Source organism: Coptis chinensis, chromosome 6 (assembly GCF_015680905.1).
Source record: "Coptis chinensis isolate HL-2020 chromosome 6, ASM1568090v1, whole genome shotgun sequence".
NCBI classification, from domain to species: domain Eukaryota; kingdom Viridiplantae; phylum Streptophyta; class Magnoliopsida; order Ranunculales; family Ranunculaceae; genus Coptis; species Coptis chinensis.
Window position 1 is genome coordinate 95,283,122 of NC_141461.1, and position 20,800 is coordinate 95,303,921.

General features: G+C 37.0%; 4 protein-coding genes and 1 pseudogene across 6 annotated transcripts; all 5 read right to left on the bottom strand.

The window, feature by feature from the left end:
* Positions 1 to 63: 63 nt before the first annotated feature.
* LOC147495685 (uncharacterized) lies at positions 64 to 2,090 on the bottom strand. The gene is made up of 10 exons (XM_086568454.1): positions 1,917 to 2,090; positions 1,842 to 1,866; positions 1,548 to 1,651; positions 1,280 to 1,373; positions 1,144 to 1,169; positions 936 to 1,038; positions 768 to 856; positions 659 to 736; positions 476 to 571; positions 64 to 392 (listed from the first exon to the last, which is right to left on the bottom strand). The coding sequence occupies exons 1-10, from the start codon at positions 2,088 to 2,090 to the stop codon at positions 273 to 275; spliced, it is 909 nt and encodes a 302-aa protein (XP_086424580.1). The 3' UTR covers positions 64 to 272.
* Positions 2,091 to 2,240: 150 nt separating this feature from the next.
* Positions 2,241 to 3,307, bottom strand: LOC147495686 (uncharacterized; the record flags this gene model as incomplete). Its single annotated transcript, XM_086564327.1, has 1 exon — positions 2,241 to 3,307. A coding segment is annotated over one exon (1,053 nt), but the record flags the coding sequence as incomplete, so codon positions are not given.
* Positions 3,308 to 5,503: 2,196 nt separating this feature from the next.
* On the bottom strand, positions 5,504 to 14,758 carry LOC147495687 (disease resistance protein SUMM2-like). 2 transcript variants are annotated; one of them, XM_086564286.1, is made up of 10 exons: positions 14,623 to 14,758; positions 14,288 to 14,364; positions 11,060 to 14,171; positions 10,765 to 10,834; positions 10,116 to 10,262; positions 9,192 to 9,992; positions 8,170 to 8,430; positions 7,500 to 7,587; positions 7,359 to 7,418; positions 5,504 to 6,642 (listed from the first exon to the last, which is right to left on the bottom strand). In XM_086564286.1, the coding sequence occupies exon 3, from the start codon at positions 14,167 to 14,169 to the stop codon at positions 12,052 to 12,054; it is 2,118 nt and encodes a 705-aa protein (XP_086420412.1). In that variant the 5' UTR covers positions 14,170 to 14,171; positions 14,288 to 14,364; positions 14,623 to 14,758; the 3' UTR covers positions 5,504 to 6,642; positions 7,359 to 7,418; positions 7,500 to 7,587; positions 8,170 to 8,430; positions 9,192 to 9,992; positions 10,116 to 10,262; positions 10,765 to 10,834; positions 11,060 to 12,051. The 2 variants fall into 2 exon arrangements, with proteins under 2 accessions (XP_086420412.1, XP_086420413.1); XM_086564287.1 differs by lacking the exons at positions 8,170 to 8,430; positions 9,192 to 9,992; positions 10,116 to 10,262.
* Positions 14,759 to 15,105: 347 nt separating this feature from the next.
* LOC147495688 (lysine-specific demethylase JMJ27-like) lies at positions 15,106 to 20,779 on the bottom strand (annotated as a pseudogene). The gene is made up of 6 exons (XR_015199573.1): positions 18,535 to 20,779; positions 17,650 to 17,747; positions 17,428 to 17,563; positions 17,273 to 17,336; positions 15,926 to 16,689; positions 15,106 to 15,326 (listed from the first exon to the last, which is right to left on the bottom strand). The product of XR_015199573.1 is annotated as a lysine-specific demethylase JMJ27-like (transcript).
* LOC147495689 (putative disease resistance protein At4g27220) lies at positions 18,950 to 19,705 on the bottom strand. The gene has a single exon (XM_086568455.1). It carries the CDS (start codon positions 19,703 to 19,705, stop codon positions 18,950 to 18,952), a length of 756 nt encoding a protein of 251 aa, XP_086424581.1.
* Positions 20,780 to 20,800: the final 21 nt, after the last annotated feature.

Here is a 20,800-nt window from a genome sequence, read left to right on the forward strand (position 1 = left end):
AGTGTGTTGCTTTGCACACAACCGAAGAGATTCGTCCTCTCTATGTGTCCACAGGCTCACTGTTCCTTCTCCCCATTCAGCTGCATCTTCGCTATGGAAATGGCTGCTGCCTTGAGTCTACTGCCAGCTTCCCCGTCCTCGGCTTCTGTCATGTCACCTAATCCTTTCACGCCACTGATGTCTCCGTCAGCCAGTGGCATTTCACAAAACTTCAACAGCACAGTCTTTACTTAGGGTAAGTAACAGTAGATATAGCTCCCACAGATATAGAATCACATCAGCCCTTCATTACGAAGATACTGAACAACCTTTGATCGTAACTCTGGAGGAATGCGAACAGGCCGGTAGTTTTTGTCAAGGCAGATTGCTATTGCCTTAGCTTCCAGAATGGGCTGAAAGAAACAAAGAAACAGAGTGATCCTGTGTGTCTTCAAGTCATTCAGACATGTAAGGAAAAGTTCATATATTGAAGCACCTCTTGATTTGGTAGCTTGAAAACTGCATGTTCAAAGAATATCCTAGCAGCTGAGGATCCCGAGATCCTCACCTTCACTACAAATCTATCACCACTCTGGTAGAGCACAAAACAATGTCAGAGAGACAGTTAGCATCAGTAATTACGATGCTAACAAAGATGGTATGATGTTTAAAGCATTACTCTTAAGGGTCCAAGAAACTTCAGTGACATTTCTGATAATGCCAAAGCTTCGCCATTACGGGCAATTGCATCTGCGCTGATGCCCATCCTTTCAAACAGCTCATGACGACATGATCAACATCTTGAACAAACTATCATTACGATGAGAAGGCCAAATGAGCTCAGTGACTGTTAAATTACATCTGTTGTCTGTAGTCTCTGAACTAATGATCAGTCCAGCATCAGGAATGTTAAAATTAGTCCAAAGCATTAAAATATCTGTCAAGTAGAAACTTACCATGTTGGCAATAACTTGCATAAACAGCATTGTTTACAACTCCATACTGATCTAGTTCATAATCTCTGACCTTAAGTTCAACTTCAAAAAAAAACCAATCATTCTGTAATGTAGGAAATGAAAGGTGTCACACAATGTGAGATGATCATAATTTTAAATCCAAATTTCAGAATAATAAAAATTAAATATGTGAGATGTGATTGGTTACCCTTTCCCTCCTTGACCTACAATGACCTGTCATATAAAAAAAATTAACAATTGGTAACACCAATAGAAAATTCACAAACCGGATATAATGCGTGCAAAAACAACCTGTTGGAAATATGACCAAATTTGTACCAAACTGAATTTGGAAATATCAATAGCTTCCACTTCCATGAGCATAAGTGAAAAGACAAATAGCCTTAAACTGATATGAAATCTCTCTCCATTGCTCCTCTGTAGGATCCACTCCAGTTGGATTGTGAGCACATGCATGAAGCAAAAAGAAAGAGCCATTCGGAGAATTCTTTTTACAGAAAATATAGGAGAACAAATCAAAGGAGAAATTATCAAATAGGAGAATTCTCAATAGAATGTAAAGTAGGTGGTTATTATATATGTTTTATGTACCTTAACATCATCCATCAATGCAGCAAAATCTAGCCCTTTTGTCTCAGGATTTGTAATGGAAGACCCTCTGAGGCACATTAGCATCTCTCCAAATGTTATGATGACTAAGACAATGCATCAGTTAGAATCTTGAATGGGTCACAGATAGGCCAAAGAATATCAGGTGCAATATTAAGGTCTTCAATCACATTTGGCAAGGAGTGCGCCTCTCCCTAGGTTTGCACATGATTATTCTTGAAAAATGTTTACTTACAGCTAAATTGCTATCATAAACATCTTTTGATATTTACAAACCTTTAACAATGTATATGCAGTGTAACTGTATAAGCCAAGTACGTCAAAAGAACATCAAGTTTTTCAGGCACTCACTTTGACCAGTTGGCACAGGTATATAAATTGTGACTCAGGCAGGAAGCGCTTCTTAAAATCTGCAAAAAGTCGGCAAGCACCAGTCCCAGAAAGAGCTTGCACGGCTGCAATTCGTTTGTCTTTGATAAAATCAGAATTCTCTCCATATGCTAGCTTCAATGTTTCTTCAACCATTTTCACACTAATCAGATGTAGCTAGTTCACGATAGTCAATCGATAATTCCATTTTTTTATATTATTATTGTTATAATCAAACTTGAAAAACAGAGAAACCCTTCTTATTTAGAAAAGTGTGTTAGAAATGAGGTATTATAGTTAAACAGGCACAGATGAACCTTTTAGTGTAAAACACGCCCAGGACTTTCCACTCCAGTGAATTTCCTCATTAGATCAAGTACCCATGTATCATTGTATATAAACTTTGAAATAGATTGTGCCTGCAAGATACATCGATTCACCCAATCAATCTTACAAAAATCTTCTAATATGGAATTTAGACAATGAGAAGCACAGGGGGTACAGAAAATAGTGCTGTAGTTCTGCATGATATAACTTCCAACACCGATATAGTTCAGTGCACTATCCATGATTACTTGAACAACATTTTCTGCCCCAAAATCTTGAATAACTGAATCAAACAAATCAGCAAGACACTTCGTGTTCTTGAAATATGTTGATGCATCTACAGACTTGTGGAAAAACGTCCCAGAGGGTGAAGACACTAAGAAATTTATTAATGCTCTTGATTTGTTATCCGTCCATGTATCCGCTATAATTGTGCAGCCAGTAATTTCCCAATCTTTCTCAATTTCTTTGGAGTGTTCACTGACTTCAGATTTGATCCTTTCGAGCCATGTGGTCTTAAGGGCTTCTGACGATGGAACTCTAAATCCGCTACCACACTTTGCTACTGTATCTATCATCAGCTGATAAGAAGAAGAACGTGCGATGCAAAAGTCTAACTTATTCTTGAAAAAGAACAGAGCAATACTCTTCTCTGCATCTTCACCCTCATACGAAGATGAGGTTCCCACCTGCATGCCAGAAGGAAAGGCTTTTGCCAAAGGAGATGGCTCCATACATATGAGAGCTTTATTTGTGGGCATATTTAGAAGTGGCTTCATTTCAGCAAGACGTTGTTTTTTAGCAGTAGCAGCTTCCTTACCATCCTCTTTTGACGCAATAATAGTTCTCACCCTATCAGTGACATCATCCCTTACTTTACTACATGGAAGAACACCTTTACTGGGCAACCGGGACAGGTGATGCTTCAATCTACTAATGCCCCCATTCAAAACTTTAAGACAGAACTTACATTTCACCTTGTTTCCATCTAACTTCTCACAGTATTCCCAACACACATCTTTCTCTCTAACCACTGCCACAAAAAAAGTATAAGATCAATCTTTCTGAAGTAGAACTTCTTTTTTTCTTGAATTTTCCAAACCAGAAGGCATAAGATGCTCAAAACTAAAGTTTGCACGAAATACACGTAATAGTAATCAGCTGAATCATCCTGTAGGATGATATCGAAGAGAAATTTAATCATGCAGAATCCATTGCATGCATAAATCAACCACCATTATAGTCATATGTAGGCAGAATTGTTATGGAGAGTGTTAGCATAAATAGTCACAATTCTCTGTTCTAAAAGCTGAAGTAGAAACTCAATGGGTCATGAGTTATATGTGTCTTGGGAGAGAAACTCGGCCTCTAGACCGAGAAAACTTGATCCCCTGAAATAGTGATGCGTCATACAGCCTCTCTGAGCAAAGGTTATATACTTTATACTTTCCCTACATACAGAAACTTGGTTAGTAAGCCCATAACAACCTGACAAATGCATAAAAAGGTGAAGTTGGCCAGCACATTTCATTGGTTTTGGAGTAAAGATATTCTCCGTTCATATAAAAAGTATGTGAGTCCAACATGAAAATCAAACCAAAAAGAGTACCAGTTTGTTATACTGTCAAATTAGAGACAGGTAACCCACCTCTAATTTACATTGAGGGGTAACTTATATGCATTGGTCATGACATCCATCCAAAAGCAACATTCATTCTTTTAACTACGTGTGTGCAGGGGTTTGTCATGAAGAGAGTTTGTCTATGTGTGCACAGGGGTTCGTGTCTCGTTTTTTTTTTACAATAAACTACACCTGAATAAGCAGTACAATGTTACCTTGTGGTTAGTCTCAAAGAACCTTATGACTTCTTCCCCTGCATCACATCTTTTAATTTGTCTAAAGCAAAAATGATAGTGTTGAAATCAATATCTTAAACTTTCACGCAAATCTGTTTCGACTATTACCTCCAGATATCCAAAAAGACAAAAGTGAAGTAGATTAAACAAAAAGTAACTTACCGGGGCTCTTACTTTTCAGGTTTTCTTTTGTTTAAGAATGGAGATAAGATTTAAGAATGGAGTAAGATTGGAGATAAAATTTAAGAATGGAGATAAAATTTAAGAAAGAAGTTTTTATCTACTTATCTATTTTGGGTTTTATGTATTTTGAAATTACTTAACAATTGAAATCTTCAAAAAGAAAGTAGATTTACTTTTTTTTTAAGAAAAATCACGATGTGTCGATCGAGGAAAAAAAGGGGCTGACGTGGTCACTCCTTTGGGAAGATTCTCAACTACTCAGTATTAATGGTCTTAGATATATACTCAATGATTGTAAAAACAAAAAACAAGTCATTATAATAAAATGTTTTTCTTTCTTCCGAAAATTCAAAAATGGTTGCTGTTTGCGGATATATTGAAGCTGGCACCTTGATGAATTATGCTCACATCTTTGATCTCCTGACCCGGTTACGACAGGTAGATGACCTATCAATAATATTGGGTCAAATATATTTATCTGCTGTTTGCACTTCCATATTACTGAAACATGGTGGTTAGGGATCTTTTGTTCCAAGGACTAATTTGTCTTTTCAATTATACAGGCCGTTTATCATCCATACCTTGTGATCTACTCCAATAGTGCAGGATCGAGGAATCAAAATAATACTTATATTAGTGACCAGGAGTGTGGCATTTGTCATGACCCAGCAGAAGATCCAGTGGTTAGCCGATCATATTTTAAAAATATTTATGTCAATTTACTGAGCTTTGTTGTCTGGACGTGACTTATTTTTTTTTCTCCATTAACATTTGTTTTTTTACTGCAGGTTATTTATGTCCCTCTTGTTCAAAACCAATCACTGCTGATTTCACAGCAAAGGTGAATCCAGGAGACACGGGACTAAAATTCTGCTCAAGTATTTTGAATAGAATTTCTCTCCCAGAATTCTGGGAGTTTTAGTTCTGGGAGTTTTAGTTATAGTCGATCTCCCGGCTACTCTTTGGCTGCCCAAGTACTTAATTGCTTATGGGCGAGCTAGGTGTGGTTTAAAAGGATTGTTACCGCTGTAGAGTTGAACTTGTATGAAGACTATGAACCCACTTTCTCAAAATTTTGATAAATATTCCTAAAAATGTTGAATAATATCAGCAACGGAGATAGACGATTTTTAGTTCTCACTAGTTCTCCTCGAAATTTTATGGACAGTTCACCTTAATTTGTTACATTGAAACTTGAAAGAGGTCATTAGAAAGAGGTTATTCAAAAATCTCAAAATGAAAAATCTTCAACGGTTAGAGACTGTAGAAGTGCATAGAACATCAAAACTGGTTGATCAACATGTACACGAATCTTCAGTCATAAGCTAATATCAACTGGTTTGGAAGCTGGAAAAACTAGTGTAAGTTTGCCTCCATTTTGTTGTATTGCCCATTGCTTTGGCAACAATCAGTCAATCACGTAGTACTTACATAACAAAGCTACAGCTATACAACTGTATTTGTTGATGGCCGTACGTGAGTCGCACATTCCCATTTCTAATATTTTCATCCAGATTTCAGATGGTAGAGTTCCCACTAATTGTCCCTTGACTTGATTTCTCTTTGTCCTGAAAAACTGAAACCTATGAGAGCATGGAACAAGATAAAAATAATACTGAACAAAACTTGTACTAGCTTCGCCTCATCAATATTCTGCCTTCTATCTCCATCTAATATTTTCCATCCAAATCTCATCTTGATTACTCATTTTTCTTGAAAATTCGAAACACTAGAGGCTAGAGCACCAAAATACAAGAGGGTGAAAAGGAATGAGTAAAACAATACAGTTTGGATATGCAACAAATAAAACATCTGCACCTATTCGCCCAGTTACAGGGTGGTCCACTTGTCCAAAAACTTGGCAGCAAGAGAACGGCTGCAGAGTCAGTTGGAAGCCTGCCTTGAAATGTCATGAACTCACGATATGTGCACCATCTTCCAACCAACACACAGCCAAACCTAACATCAACTGTTCTATGTAAATATTCTGCAATATAAACTTTAACTTATACCAAGTAGAGCCTTCATAATAATGCAAGCTCTAATATGAAGCATCAAACATCATAAGATTTACATACCAATCTCTGTATGTTAAACTTGTCTCCTATCCCGTGACAAATAGATTCCACTTGACAGTAGAAAAAGATATCAGCGGAGAGTAAAGCAATCATCCTCAAGTTATACTATGATAGTCTAACTAGACTAGGCAGAATCAAAATCAAACACATATATATATATTTCTTTCTTTCGCTAATACATCAACTACATACAACATTAACGGTCAGACAACACGTACGCAAACCGACAGACATCAAACAAATAAAAAACCTGTAATTTTAAACTTAAAACACCGACAGACATACAAAAAGGGATCAAAAGTTAAAGACCTGATTCACGGCGTACATGGAAAATATAGGTCAAACACTTGCTCATTGAACCGCTTGTGTAGAATAAATTTTCATAATTACAAAATGTGAGAAAGGAGTTATTTCCCCTATGCATGTTCTCTCTCGAACATCCACAGTTTCTTATACATCTACTACCCATTCAACATAATCCTTACAACATTATTTCTGCAGAGGAAATATATTCCTTACAACATAGATTCCAGTCTTTCCAGTTTTAGCAAACCTCCGAAAGACTTAGAATAATTAGATATGTATGGTTTTCACCATTTATAAAAATAGAGATATGCTTAAGGAGTTATGTCTCATACTTGTCAAGTTTACAAAAAAAACGGACAACCAAGCGATTGGACACAAGGCTTCGCCATTAGTGATGTTTGACTTGTTTTTAGGGGATTTTCAATTGGTTAAAATGTTTAAATATACGCTATATATTTGGAACTTTATCAAAGCTTTTAGTGAGAGGTCTTAATCATTGTAAACCATGCAGGATTAAGGTCTAGCGACCGATGCGCAAAATATTTACAATCACAAGATCATCATACACAATTTAATCCAAGACAAGTCAGCCATATAGACAGAAGTGAATTGAGGCATAGCTCCTAGCACTCATATTTTGCAGTTAACAAGAAGATTAGAGAAGCAGACAGACCCTATCTGCAAAGAGATTCTGCTTGTTGCTGTTTCTGAATAAGGCCAGCTGAAATTCTTCCTGATCACGAGAATGGGACAAGTGATGAGCAATCAATCCTGGACTAATCTGGGAAACTCAAAAAAAGCTAAAAGAATGGACCTTGCGAATAAGCCCATCATCGATTATTGAGCTGCTCAGTTTCTTAAAAAGTTCATACAGTGCAGAGCCTCTACTTCACTGATGGTAACTGCCACAGCAAAAAAATGAAAATAAAATAAATAAATATATAAAAAATAAAGGCCCAGGTTCTACATGTCAATCCCACAAGTTCATAGCTCAATATAGTATAACCTGCGCAACTTACGTGCTGTAGTGAAACATGTCTACTAAAATATGTGCTAAAGTCAATCCAACAAGACATGTCAGGTGAGCGACGTGAGGCTCAAAAAATTTAGATATGGAACAACAATACAGATATATAGTTCATCACTTGATACTTCCAAATGTATAAAGCTTATGCATCAAAGTCACATTCAAGCGGTTACTTGAAATCAGAGAACCCAATGTCGTAATTTAATTTTAATATGACCATATAGTACAAGGACGTAAGGAGGAAAGGAAAGTGTTTCATCATCTAAGTTGTCAAGGGCGGAGACGCAAGGTGTTAAATTTCTCAACACATTGGGAGCCATGGGAACGCCTTTGACAGGGACTAACTATTTTCATTAAAAATTGCCTCCTTCGCCATCAGGGTGCCGCCTTTGACAACAGAGTTCATGATTGAAATTTTGAAATGAGATACACATACAAATAACTAAAATATACTCACAAGGGGATTCGAACTGTAGGCTCCTCGTAACCAGGCGATCGTTTAACTTTCTTTGAGTAATAGCAGCCCATAAAACAAGCACAAGTCGAAGACCAAATTTTATGACAAGCAGGCGGCTTCTATCCTACTGGCAGTTTTGAAATGTTCTACCAGTCAAACCCATTAAATTAGAGTCAGTGCTTGAGCCAAGAGCAACAATACTCGAAGATTCTTGAATTGGGCTTCAGTTTGAAATGTCTGAGGGGAAAATATGCCGGTGACCTATATTCAATCATGCCAACATAAATAGAGAACCTAAAGCCTCTATGCTTGAGAAGACGTTATATAACAGTTCGGAGGAACACCAATACCAAGTATGTACAGGACAACCATCATGGTATATGTGATATTTTTTCTTAAGGAAAAGGAAATAAATCAAATTAAGCACACTTCAACAGATCCCACTAACTGGAGGGAAGTATACTGGTAGGACCAATTAGCGCCTAACACCGTTCTGTAGGTGTAACTTTGGAAGTTAGGGAAACATAATATAAGAAATTTCTATGAGATTATCTACAGTTAAAGTATCTCTATTGTAACACATATGGCAATTTCTGATGATTTTGTTTAAACAATATGGAAAAACAGAATACCCAAAAAAAGAGCATGAACCCATTTTACTACTAGAGAGGAAGCTATAAACAAGAGCAATACACATTTTTTAACTACCATTTTTCTTTTTATGTTTTAAGTGATAAAAATAGAGATATTATATACATAATCAAAAGGAATACAAAGTATAGGATAAGATATCCTTTACTATAAGATTACACGTTCATAATTTATCCTATCAGAACTTGTGTTCATAAGATACAGCACCTTAGTGACTGAAGTTACTAGTAGCAGTACCTACTTCGTTGAAGCTAGGTCAAGGTCTCACGGTTTAAATAATCTTAACCAAATTAGACTGAAAAAAGTAGACACAACCATTGACAGGTATAAGATTGCAGGGTAACAAAAGTTAAAAAATATGAGATCTATACCTCACACCAATCCAAGCAGTCAATAGCCTTATCACTTCGTGTCTCCTCAGTTTTCCTTTGGAACCTGTCTCTCTGAAATCCCTCCACATGACCATTGGTTCCCAATTAACACCAGATGTTTTTTCAAGTACATGTGTCTAACAATAATCGGTTCACCTCTCATCCAATGAATTTGAAATTGCTCAATTTCATCATTTCTCAGGTCAACAGCATTGGGGCAATACAAGTAGTTGTCCTTACTATCACTTCGGAATACAAACCTTCCCCACAAAATAATGAAGTTGCCCGCCTCACTTCAAGATTTTTAAAGACCTTCCCCACAAAAGGATGACATGAAGAACAGCCAATAGGGGAATCAACATTTGGGAAATGAGAGTTGCTAGTCAGTTTATCAGCACTCTTAAGCAAGTTACATGCCCAATTAGCTTTGAGGCTGCGTCTCAATTCAAGAATCTTGGAACCACAACCACCACTCTTTCAGAGGACAGGGAATGGAACAGTCAACAGTTGTGCTCCAGTCAGGAAACCGACCAACCACATCTGTTAATGAACCTTCTGCTGATTGAGCTCCCTCCCAGTCAGATCTTTTTCTTGAGGCCCTAGTTGCACCTTTGCCATCCGTATCTTGAGTCTTGACCATGAGCTCGTTCAACATACCGTCTCTGAGAAGAATACACTTCATTACCCCCAGGCTAGCGGCCTTCCCTTAGTTCCAGACAGCATGTGAGACAGAGATCACATGAACAATTAGGATTGGGGAAGCTTCTATGGAAATTGAAAATGGATGTATTGCAATTATCGCTGTTGAAGAAGGCAATGCGATGGGAATAAGTCACGCCATACTAATGAGGAATATTTCTAGAGAGTCAATATAGAGTAAATGGAAACATTTCTCGTAACACACAATACAGGTATCTTACTAACCTCCACAGGAAGACGATTTGGGCGCTTTGGTTTGCCAACATCAAGGCAGGACATGTACGCAGAATGAGACGGTTCAAATTTCCAATGAAGGACTAAATAACCAGACAGTGGTCTCAAGAGTTTCCTCTGAACCATCTTCCCTTTTAACTATATGCATTTTTTAATGCTAATTTCAGCAGACTAAGGATAAATGTCAAAGCAAAAGTTCTTGAAAGTCTATGCATACAATGTACTGATAGAATTGGCTAGTAAGAAAATGAATGAGCCAACATTCTTTGCAGTACCAGTCCTACACTCCTGCAGTTAGTTACATACTTAGGATGCTCCACAAAATGCTTAGATCAAACAGGATATGCATTGTGTATCACAAAACACTTACAAATATAGTACCATAAACTTGTGTAGTTTGAAGAAATGTGTCTAAAACTCGTTTCATAGATCAATAGGTAATATAGATATATACTCAACCTAAACAATACAAATTAAATCAAATCCTCGTTCAGATACATCTTCTTGTTCATACATTAAGTTGTTGCGTTCTCTGCGTCCAGTTTGACTGTTCAACAAATCACATTGCGGACACACACATAGACACCATTGATTGACAGGAACAAATAATTGGGAGTATAGAAGTCGTTCTGAGTTTTACCATCACCAAAAGAAGTTCCAATACTATCGGTGAGGATTCCCGCAATCAAAAACTCTAGAAATCAGTTCAACTGAAAAAACAAAACAACCAAATTCAAAATTCCAATCAATTGAAACCAAAACAAGACTAGAATTTCTGAATCTCCACGAAAAATCAACACAAATTCGAATTTATCTGTGGATAAATTGAACAACAAATTATTTAAAAATCTTTAAATACGGCAACAAATCAAAGAAAATCCTAAAAAGAAATAAAGTTTCTGATGACAAGCTTGAAACTACGGATGAACACATACCTTGATCGAAGGGGTTTTCAGTGTAGAAGCCGATTATCTAAGCAGAAAGGAAAACCGATTGAAGCCAAAAAGCGAGATTTTCGAGAAAAATATCATTTCAATATAACCTTCGAAAGAGATGTTCAGGACGTGGGTAATCCCACTCGAGTGAATCCCACCACTCTCTCCTTCCTTCGATATATTTGAGAGAAGGTGGGGCTGACTGATGTTCTCGGTTGAACAGAGGGAGCCTTTTCAACTCAGGACAATTGAGTACTTCAACTATTTGAAGAGAGTCACAAACCATCACACCCTTCCAAATGCTCTTCAGTTTCGGTAGATAGCTGAAGTACAATTCCTCCAACCTTGGGAGTGCGACAGTATAATCAATTTCACATGGTTCTTCTTCTTCTACAATTAATTCCTCCGATTCCGCACAATGCCACATCTTGATCTTTTCCAGGTATTGAAAGTGTTGTAATAACCTAGTTGAAAATAGGCGGTCCAGTTTGACAAACTCAATTGTAACATCCTGCCAAGAGTTGCTGTACATGAATAGCTGACTCCAAGTGCTCTTCAGTTTTGGTAATCCATCTAATTTGATGTTATCACAAAAGCCGATCTTTAACCTCTTCAAACAAGGAAAAGCTCCGTGTGCTGGGACCTTCTCATATATCTTGCTTAGATTCTGACAGAAACTGATTTCCATAATCTCAATCCCTTGTAGGAAGATGCCCTCTTCGTCTTCTGGTACTATGAATTCCATTGAATTGCATGAACGAATGCACATTTCTCTTAGGTCTGTTGAATCATTTAAGGGCAGCTCTGATAACCTTGCGATTTCATTGAAATGTACTTGAAGAAATTGAATGCGTTTCGGAAGTCGGAGGGCATTGCAAGGAATACCCTTCAACTCCTTCAAGTTGGACAAACTTAGACTTCTCTGACTTGTGGGATAGATGCCACTTTCCATGCCAATACAATACTTTTTTAACTTTTCAAAGTTTGTAAATTCACCATAGGAAATAAAGTCCGACAGCTCGTGAAATTCGATTGTAAGATTCTCCAAGTGTGTCAAGCTTGAGAGTTCCTGCACGAAATCTCCCCCTCTTTCTCGCGCATACACATATTCCGGTAAGTATTCCATACAATTGTAACTCTTGAAGTAAGGAAAACTTGGATATCAATCCTGAAGGGATCATTTCTTTCAATTTAGAATTGAAAGTGAGATCAAGGCTTCTGAGGTTGACCAACATTTCCATCCCATGAGGCAGTTCTTCTATGGCAGAACTTGTGAGCTTCAACACTCTCAGTGACTGAAGCTTGGATAGAGAAGGCACTCTAACTAATTTCTGACAATAACTTAAGAGTAAACCACGAAGATTCACCAAATCAGAAAGTGAATCTGGTAATGACTCAATCTGAGTCACAGATAAATCGAGAACCGTCAAACTATTCATGTACATAAAAAAACCAGGGGCAACGTGTTTCAGTCCACCAGATGAATACTTACGAGCAAATATCAATGTCGAGAGTTTAGGGCATTTGGGAATAATTGAAATGTCTTTTATACGACTATACATAAATGAAACCCTCTCAAGATCTTCCGACCAATCATCTTTGTGCGGTATTTCTGTTGATGAAAGCCCAATTCTGACCATGAATTTAGGTTTTGATTTTGTGATGTAAAGAGCCATATCCCTAATCAAATCATGCATTTTAACAAGGTCCCGATCATCTCTATAACCACGGCCTTCTGAAGAAACTTCTTCTAGCATGCAACAACGCTTTAGTATATTCAGTATAACATGTCCACGAAGCATTTCATCTTCTTTGCTGGATCCCCTGACTAATCCTTCCATAACCCAATACTCAATCAACTCACTAGTGCCGATTTCATAATCTTCAGGGTACAGTGCACAATATAAGAAACACTTCTGGTGATTCTCTTCGCTTAATCGATCGTAACTGAACTTCAGATGCTGAATGACCTGTTCTGTCATGTCCATGTTCAAACTTGTAGAGTTCTTCAGATCTGATAATGCAACTCGCCACTCACCAACATCTTTGCTTCTCATAGATCGACCAATTGTGATGATTGCAAGGGGCAAACCACAACACTCCGCAACAGCTTCTTTTGCAATCTCTTCCACATTGGGAACAAGCTTCTCATTGACATTTACCGAGAACAGTTCCCATGCTTCATCTTCAGAAAGTTGCTCAACTTTGACATATTTCTGGCACAACATCCGTTCGCACACTTCCCTTGACCTGGTAGTCAATATTATTTTGCACCCATTGTCTTTTGTGGGTTTAGGAACTCCAAGAGCCTGTAAATCAAATGCCACCCACATGTCGTCTAGGATAAGCACAAACTTTCCCTTTCTACGCAATGCACTTAGCAACAATGTCGACCGTATAGCTTCATCTTGTTCGGCAGAAAGATCTAATTCGACTCTCTTTGCGATCTGATTTTGAAGTTTTTGAGCATCAACATCTTTGGATACAGTGACCCACAAAACATTTTCAAAACGAATACATTGTTGCACGAGCTGGTTACTGATTGTCTTCATAATGGTGGTTTTTCCCACGCCACCCATGCCGTAGACACCAATTTTCTCATACTCATCACCTACTATACATTCACAAACCATCTTGAGGATCTTATCAGCAGTACTACCAATCAGTCGTGTAGTCGGCATCTCCATTCCCCAAAACGTTAAAGACTCTTCTGAGAAATTACTAGCCTTATTTAAGAGATCATCCATCACTTCAACGCATTTCAAAATTTTTTTTTGCAACTTCAGTCGTGAACAACAATTAGGCGTACAAAAAAATCCAGCTTGGCATATTTTTGCGACGTTGGCTTCTCTGTCCACCTCATCTGCCATATATATAATAGTGTCAGCATTATCCCACCAATTTTGTGCGTCCTGTGTGCGCATCTTTCCATGTCTCTTTGCGATTTGCAGAATTTCTTTCACCTTGTTTACTCTGGCAATCAGTTCTCCTTTTTTGTTTCTCAGTGTCTGAGTTTGTTCACTCAGACTTTTAACACCCAACGACTGATTAAACGCACGAGTCAGTACGCTTTGAACATCTGCTCCAAGTACTGCTGCAGGAACTTCCATACCTGTCATTACAACACATTGGTTGTTAATTAAAGTGATGAGACATGATAGAGCTACTCCAGTAGGATATATGTAAAATACATAACATTAAGTAAATAGAGAATATGTATAATCTCACTTGTTTGGGCAGTTGGTTGTTCTCTGAACCTCTAATTACAAGAACCAAAGGAAAACGTTCAAGTACGAACTGGATATCTGCACATTTAAAATCATGTAAAGGTGGAGAATTAGCAGCTAAAAATACAAATCAGTTTTAAGAGATAGTCATCATTGGACTTTATCAGTAGAATTGGTTAGCTCAGATTTCAAATAAGTGATGGATCAAGAGTTTAAGTTTGCAAAACATGGTTATGTTGTTAACCTTTAACAATGAATGACGATTAAAAAACAAGAGTAATAATCAAGTGTATAATAGCAACTAACAAGGAAGAAGAAAATTTGGAATAAACTGACCTTATATAAAAAAATAATTGATCGAGTGATGTTAAGGTGAGTACTAGTCCAAGATCGACCAAGCTATAGAAAACTCTCTCTGCTGTTTGTATATGACAATGGTGATGAAATGAAAAAAAACCACAAATATCTTATCTTACATAGTGTATTGGTGGTGGTGTTGACTTTGCTTCGTACGTAACTTCATTTGAATTTTTTATCATCCGATTTTCTGTCTTTGCCGACATAAAAAATAATGCAAATTTCATTACAAATACATTCAAAATTGTACAAAGTCTGGTCCGGAATTAACATAACTTGCTAATCTGTACAGTATTCATGATTCAGTGTATTACAAAAATTTGTTGATCTTTCATCAAATTCAAAACAACCCAAAACAATGGCATTCACCTCTCAATAATCTTCATGCGGTAATTCTTTTGATGAAAACCCAATTCTGACCATGAATTTAGGTTTTGATTTCGTGATGTAAATAGCCATGCCCTAATCATCATGCATTTTAACAAGGTCCCAATCATTCAAAAGATCAGACTTCGGATGGGTGTAATCACTGAATGGGAGAGCAGCAATAAACTCCGCACCATGCCTAGGCAACCAATCTTCAAATGAACTGGATGAGGGCCAATCCTTCAGCTTCAACATTTCTGGCCACTGATACGGCCTTCTAGGTAGCCTGTGTAGAATTGATGAATATTAATTTCAACCTACAACACAATAAGAAAACAAAATGTTACTGCACAACTGACAACAACCCTCTGTAGGTGTAACTTTGTTAGTTAGGGAAACAGAATATAAGAAAATTACTATGACTTTGTTAAAACACATAGCAATCTACAGTTAAAGTATCTCAACTGTAACCCACATAGCAATTTCTGTTGACATTGTTAAAACAATATGGAAAATCAGAATAACCAAAAAAGGAGTGTGAACCCAATTTAGTACTAGAGAGGAAGCTATAAAAAAGAGCAATACACATTTTTTAACTACTGTTTCTCTTTTTATTTTATTTTTATTGGTAAAATTGAGATATTGTATACATAATCAAAAGGAATACGAAGTATAGGATGAGATATCCTTTACTAGAAGACTACACATTCATAATTTATCCTATCAGAACTTGTGTTCATAAGATACATCACGTTAATGACTGAAGTTACTAGTAGCAGTACCTACTTAGTTGAAGTTAGGTCAAGGTCTCACGGTTTAATAAACTCAACCAAATTAGACAGAAAAAAGGTAGCCGCAACCATTGATAGGTATAAGATTGCAGGGTAACAAAAGTTAAGGAATATGAGATCTATACCTCACACCAATCCAAGCAGTCAATAGCCTTAACACTACGCTGTCTCCTCTTTGAGTTTTCCTTTGGAACCTGTCTCTCTGAAAGCCCCTCCACATGACCATTGGTCCCCAACTAACACCAGATGTTTTTCCACGTACATGTCTAACAATAATCGGTTCACCTCTCAACCAATGCATTTGAAAACGCTCAATTTCATCATTTCTCAGGTCAACAGCATTGGGGCAATACAAGTAGTTGTCTTTACTATCACTTCAGAACGCTGCCTGCCCCACTTCAGGATTTTTAAAGACCTTCTCCACAAAAGGAAGGCATGAAGAACAGCCAATAGGGGAATCAACATTTGGGAACGGAGAGTTCCTAGTCAGTTTCTCAGCACTCTTAAGCAAGTTACTTGTCCAATTAGCCTTAAGGCTGCGTCTCAATTCAAGAATCTTGGAACCACAACCACCACACTCTATTGGAGGACAAGGAATGGAACAGTCAATGTTTGTTCTCCAGTAAGAAAACTGACCAACCACATCTGTTAATGAACCTTCTGTTGATTGAGCTCCCTCCCAGCCAGATCTTTTTCTTGAGGCCCATCCGTATCTTGACTATGAGACTATATGCATGTTCAACATACTGCCTCTGAGAAGAATACGCTTCATTACCCCAGGCTGGTGGCCTTCCCTTAGTTCCAGACAGCATGTGAGACAGAGATCATATGAACAATCAGGATTGGGTAGCTTCTTTGGAATTTGAAAATGGATGTATTGCAATTGTTGCTGTTGAAGAAGGCAATGCGATGGGAATAAGTCACATACGTCATTCAAATGAGGAACATAAAACGCATTAGTTGTCCAATGAGTATTAGGTTATATAGATTTCCTTCCCACCCGGTTTCTTGTATTGATATTCTGTCTAATAAAATGAATCTGCTTATCATAAGAAATGGCAAACTTTATGTTTTCTCTATTCCTTTTTTGGCAAGTGAACAACAAAAACACATGTGTACAGGACTTACTACTGATCAAACCACAAAAATAGATCTAATCTATTTCCAACTAAGATGACTCAGAGTTATATCACCATACAACTAAGAACTTGTCACGCAAGAAAAATGAATCTCATCTAGCTTTAACAAGACCCTCATCCACTTGACATGTAAAATGACATGACACACAACCCCCCTCCCCGGCGCGCGCACACACAACCAGCACCACCACAAACAAATCGAAAAAACAAAAAGCAAAGATAAAAATCAAAATCAATTTCAGATGCAAGTAACTACAATATTTGGAAATAACAAAAAAACTACAAAAGAAAGAAAGAAGAAGCCAGTACAAACATGAGGGTATTAGAGCATACCAATACTGACGTTCATCTTCATCAAGTTTAATCCTTCTGATGTTCACTTCCGCACGCTCAAGCCCTAAAAGGTAAAGACATAGCTATTTGAAACAGAAGTAGCAAATAGAGAAAGCACCAATTTCAAATGTAATTGCCACATTTGATTAAATTACCCTGTGATTCGGCTTCCATTTCTATCTCGGAATCCTGCTCCAAACAACTTGTCGGCCAGAGGAGAGGCAAAGCTCCGTGTACCAAGTAGAGGAGCCGCTGAAGTTTGAAATTTGGATTGGGTTCCTCACTTCTGGACTGTACACAAATAGTACGTTAGTATTCTCCAAAAAGTATTACCAGAAATTAAAAAGTAACAGAAGCAAAAAAGTAAAAGTCCACACCACCACTATATTCGCTTGCAAGCAAGCCTTGAAAATTATAATTTCCACAGCACACAGGACATGCATTCTCAATTTGCTCCTTCGTTTTTTCAGGGTACCTGTTATACTCCATACAGAAACCAGAATTTTCAAATAAGCTCATCATATAATTCTACACAAAATTATCATTTAGCCATAAAAATCCGAAAAAAGTATATGCACTTTTGAACTGTGCAAATTCGCATTTTGAGCCACTAAAAAAAACAAAAAAAAATGGCATTTTGAAACTCTTGGTCTTCTAAGTCCTAACAAATTACATTTATGGAGTTACAGCTGTAAAGAGTAGCGTGAACACAATTTTTCATCAATGCATCAAAACAACACATTACGCAGTTATGAAACTTACAAATTAGTGAAATTACTCTAGATTGAAAATAGATTTCTAGTTAATAGATGTTAGTAATTATTTAAAGTTCAAATTAGCAGTTCTTGGTGCAAGGATGACAGTAACGTTTTGTGCAATTGGAACACAAAAGACAACAGCACGCTTGTCGTTTCGCTGACATTGGTGACACATTAGACTGCCATTGTTGAGTTTTACCCTTACCAAATGAAGTTCCAATACCATTGGTGACGATTCCCGCAATCAAAAATTCTAGAAATCAGTTCAACTGGAAAAAACAAAACAATAAAATTCAAAAATTCAATCAGTTGAAACCAAAACAAGACCTGAATTTCTGATTCTCCACTAAAAATCAATATAAGTTCGAATTTATATGTGGATCAGCATGACCTATTAATTCTTCCAGACCTTGATTTTATAATAGTAGGGAAATTTTCATTAGATCAGATTATGAAGAAGTTTAAAAGGAAAATTGAAAAGAATAAAAGCCTTAACTAACTTACTCAATCTCTTCAAAGAGAAGTTCAGGACATGGATAATCCCACTCGAGTGAATCCCACCACTCTCTGCTTCCATAAATTTCTTTAAGAGAAGGTGGGGCTGACTGATGTTCTCGGTTGAACAGAGGGAGCCTTTTCAATTCAGGACAATTGTCTACTTCAACTGCTTGAAGAGAGTCACAAACCATCACACCCTTCCAAATGCTCTTCAGTTTCGGTAGATTGCGGAATTCCAATGTCTTCAACCTTGGGAGTGCGACAGTATAATCAATTCCAGTACCAGTGCGCCCTTCAACTGATTCTTCTTCTTCTTCTACAATTAGCTCCTCCAATTCCGCACAATTCTCCACGGGGATCTCTTCCAGGTTTTGAAAGTGTTGTTGTAATAACCTCATTGAAAACAGGTGGTCCGATTGATTCAAACCATAAATTGAAACAGACCGCCCAAGAGTTGCTGTACATTAATAGCCAACTCCAAGTGCTCTTCAAAATAACTATCTTCTAAAGAAACTTCTTCTAGCATGCAACAACGCTTTAGTTTATTCAGTATAACACGGCCACAAAGCATTTCATTTTCTTTGCTGGATCCCTTGACTAACCCTTCCATAACCCAATACTCAATCAACTCACTAGTGTCGATTTCATAATCTTCATGATACAGTGCACAGTATAAGAAACACTTCTGGTGATTCTCCCTCAATTGATCGTAACTGAATTTCAGACGCTGAATGACCTTCTCCTCCATGGCCATGTTCAAACTTGTAGACTCCTTCAGATCTGATAATGCAACTTGCCACTCAATCTTATCCTTTCTACTCATAGCTCGCCCAATTGTGATGATTGCAAGGGGAAAACCATAACACTCTGCAACAACTTCTTTTGCAATCTCTTCCACGTCGGGAACAAGCTCCCCATCGACATTTACCAAGAACAGTTCCCATGCTTCGTCCTCAGAAAGCGGCTCAACTTTGACATTTTTCTGGCACAACATCCCTTCACACACTTCCCTTGACCTGGTAGTCAATATTATCTTGCACCCATTGTCTTTTGTGGGTTCAAGAATGCCAAGATCCTGTAAATCAAATGTCTCCCATATGTCGTCTAGGATAAGCACAAACTTTCCCTTAAGCTCGAGGCCATATATATGCAGGGAATCTGGATCCACATCACTCATCGCAAAAGATATACTAGTATACTGCATTGCAGTGGGGGCGTGAGCGGAGCATAGCATTTCGTTAAAAATAAATTATATTCTTTAATTGAATTAATTATAAAAATGTCACTCGTTAAATTAATTATTATTTAATTATAAATTTTTTCTTAAAAAAAATAATCATTGGACTAAAATTAAAAGAGTTTGAAAAAAATTCAAAATTTTCAGATAAAAAATTAGGCAAATCAGGTAACCAAATTCAGTTAAAAGATTGAAATACTATGTTCTATTAATATTAGCCCAACCATGTAACCCTATTACTCAAACGCTTTGAAGTTAGAAAAACAATCATAAGTTCAGAGTGCCACTTTGGTATAATTAAACCCAGCTCTACATAATGAGAAATTTTTATTTTATCATGTCCCAAAGTTCTAAATCCTTTTAACAGTCTCAGCAATTACTAATGTGGTCATTGTACTGGTAATTTAGTATGCAATTTTGTGGCTATAAATTTAATATTTTTTATCCGTAAATGGAAAAATTCAATTGGATTTCACATTATTATTTCTCTGTTTCGTTTTTCTGGACCATGTCATGAATAATCTATAATACCCGATTCCTTTCAAAATATTATATTTTATAATTGCAAAATCGAATAATCTGAACCGTTCAAAAAAAATTAAACTTGACAATGATTTTTAACTAGGTTAGAGATTTCCAAATGAGATGAATTTTTGTGTAGATGCTATCTATGATTAGTATATAATATCCACAAATTATTAGCCCTTAACTCATTTTGTAGGGGGTGTGATATAAACTATAGTATAAAAAATGTGGTAAACGGAAGCTGCTCGTATATATATATGCGTCCTCGTCTCCACAATGGTTGGTGTTGTATGGCGATCAAGACACGGCCAACAAAAGCTTGTAACATATTTCATTTTTACTTTTTAAGTTTTTACGAATAATTTCTCAAGAGTCCAGTAAATATTGGTCCGTCTTTTGAAATGCTAATATGAAGCCAAGCACAAAATATAATTACATCAATGGCCAGATATCTACGTCAAAGTTTATCAATAAACATAATATTGATTTGGATTTCTGCAATTGTTTTTA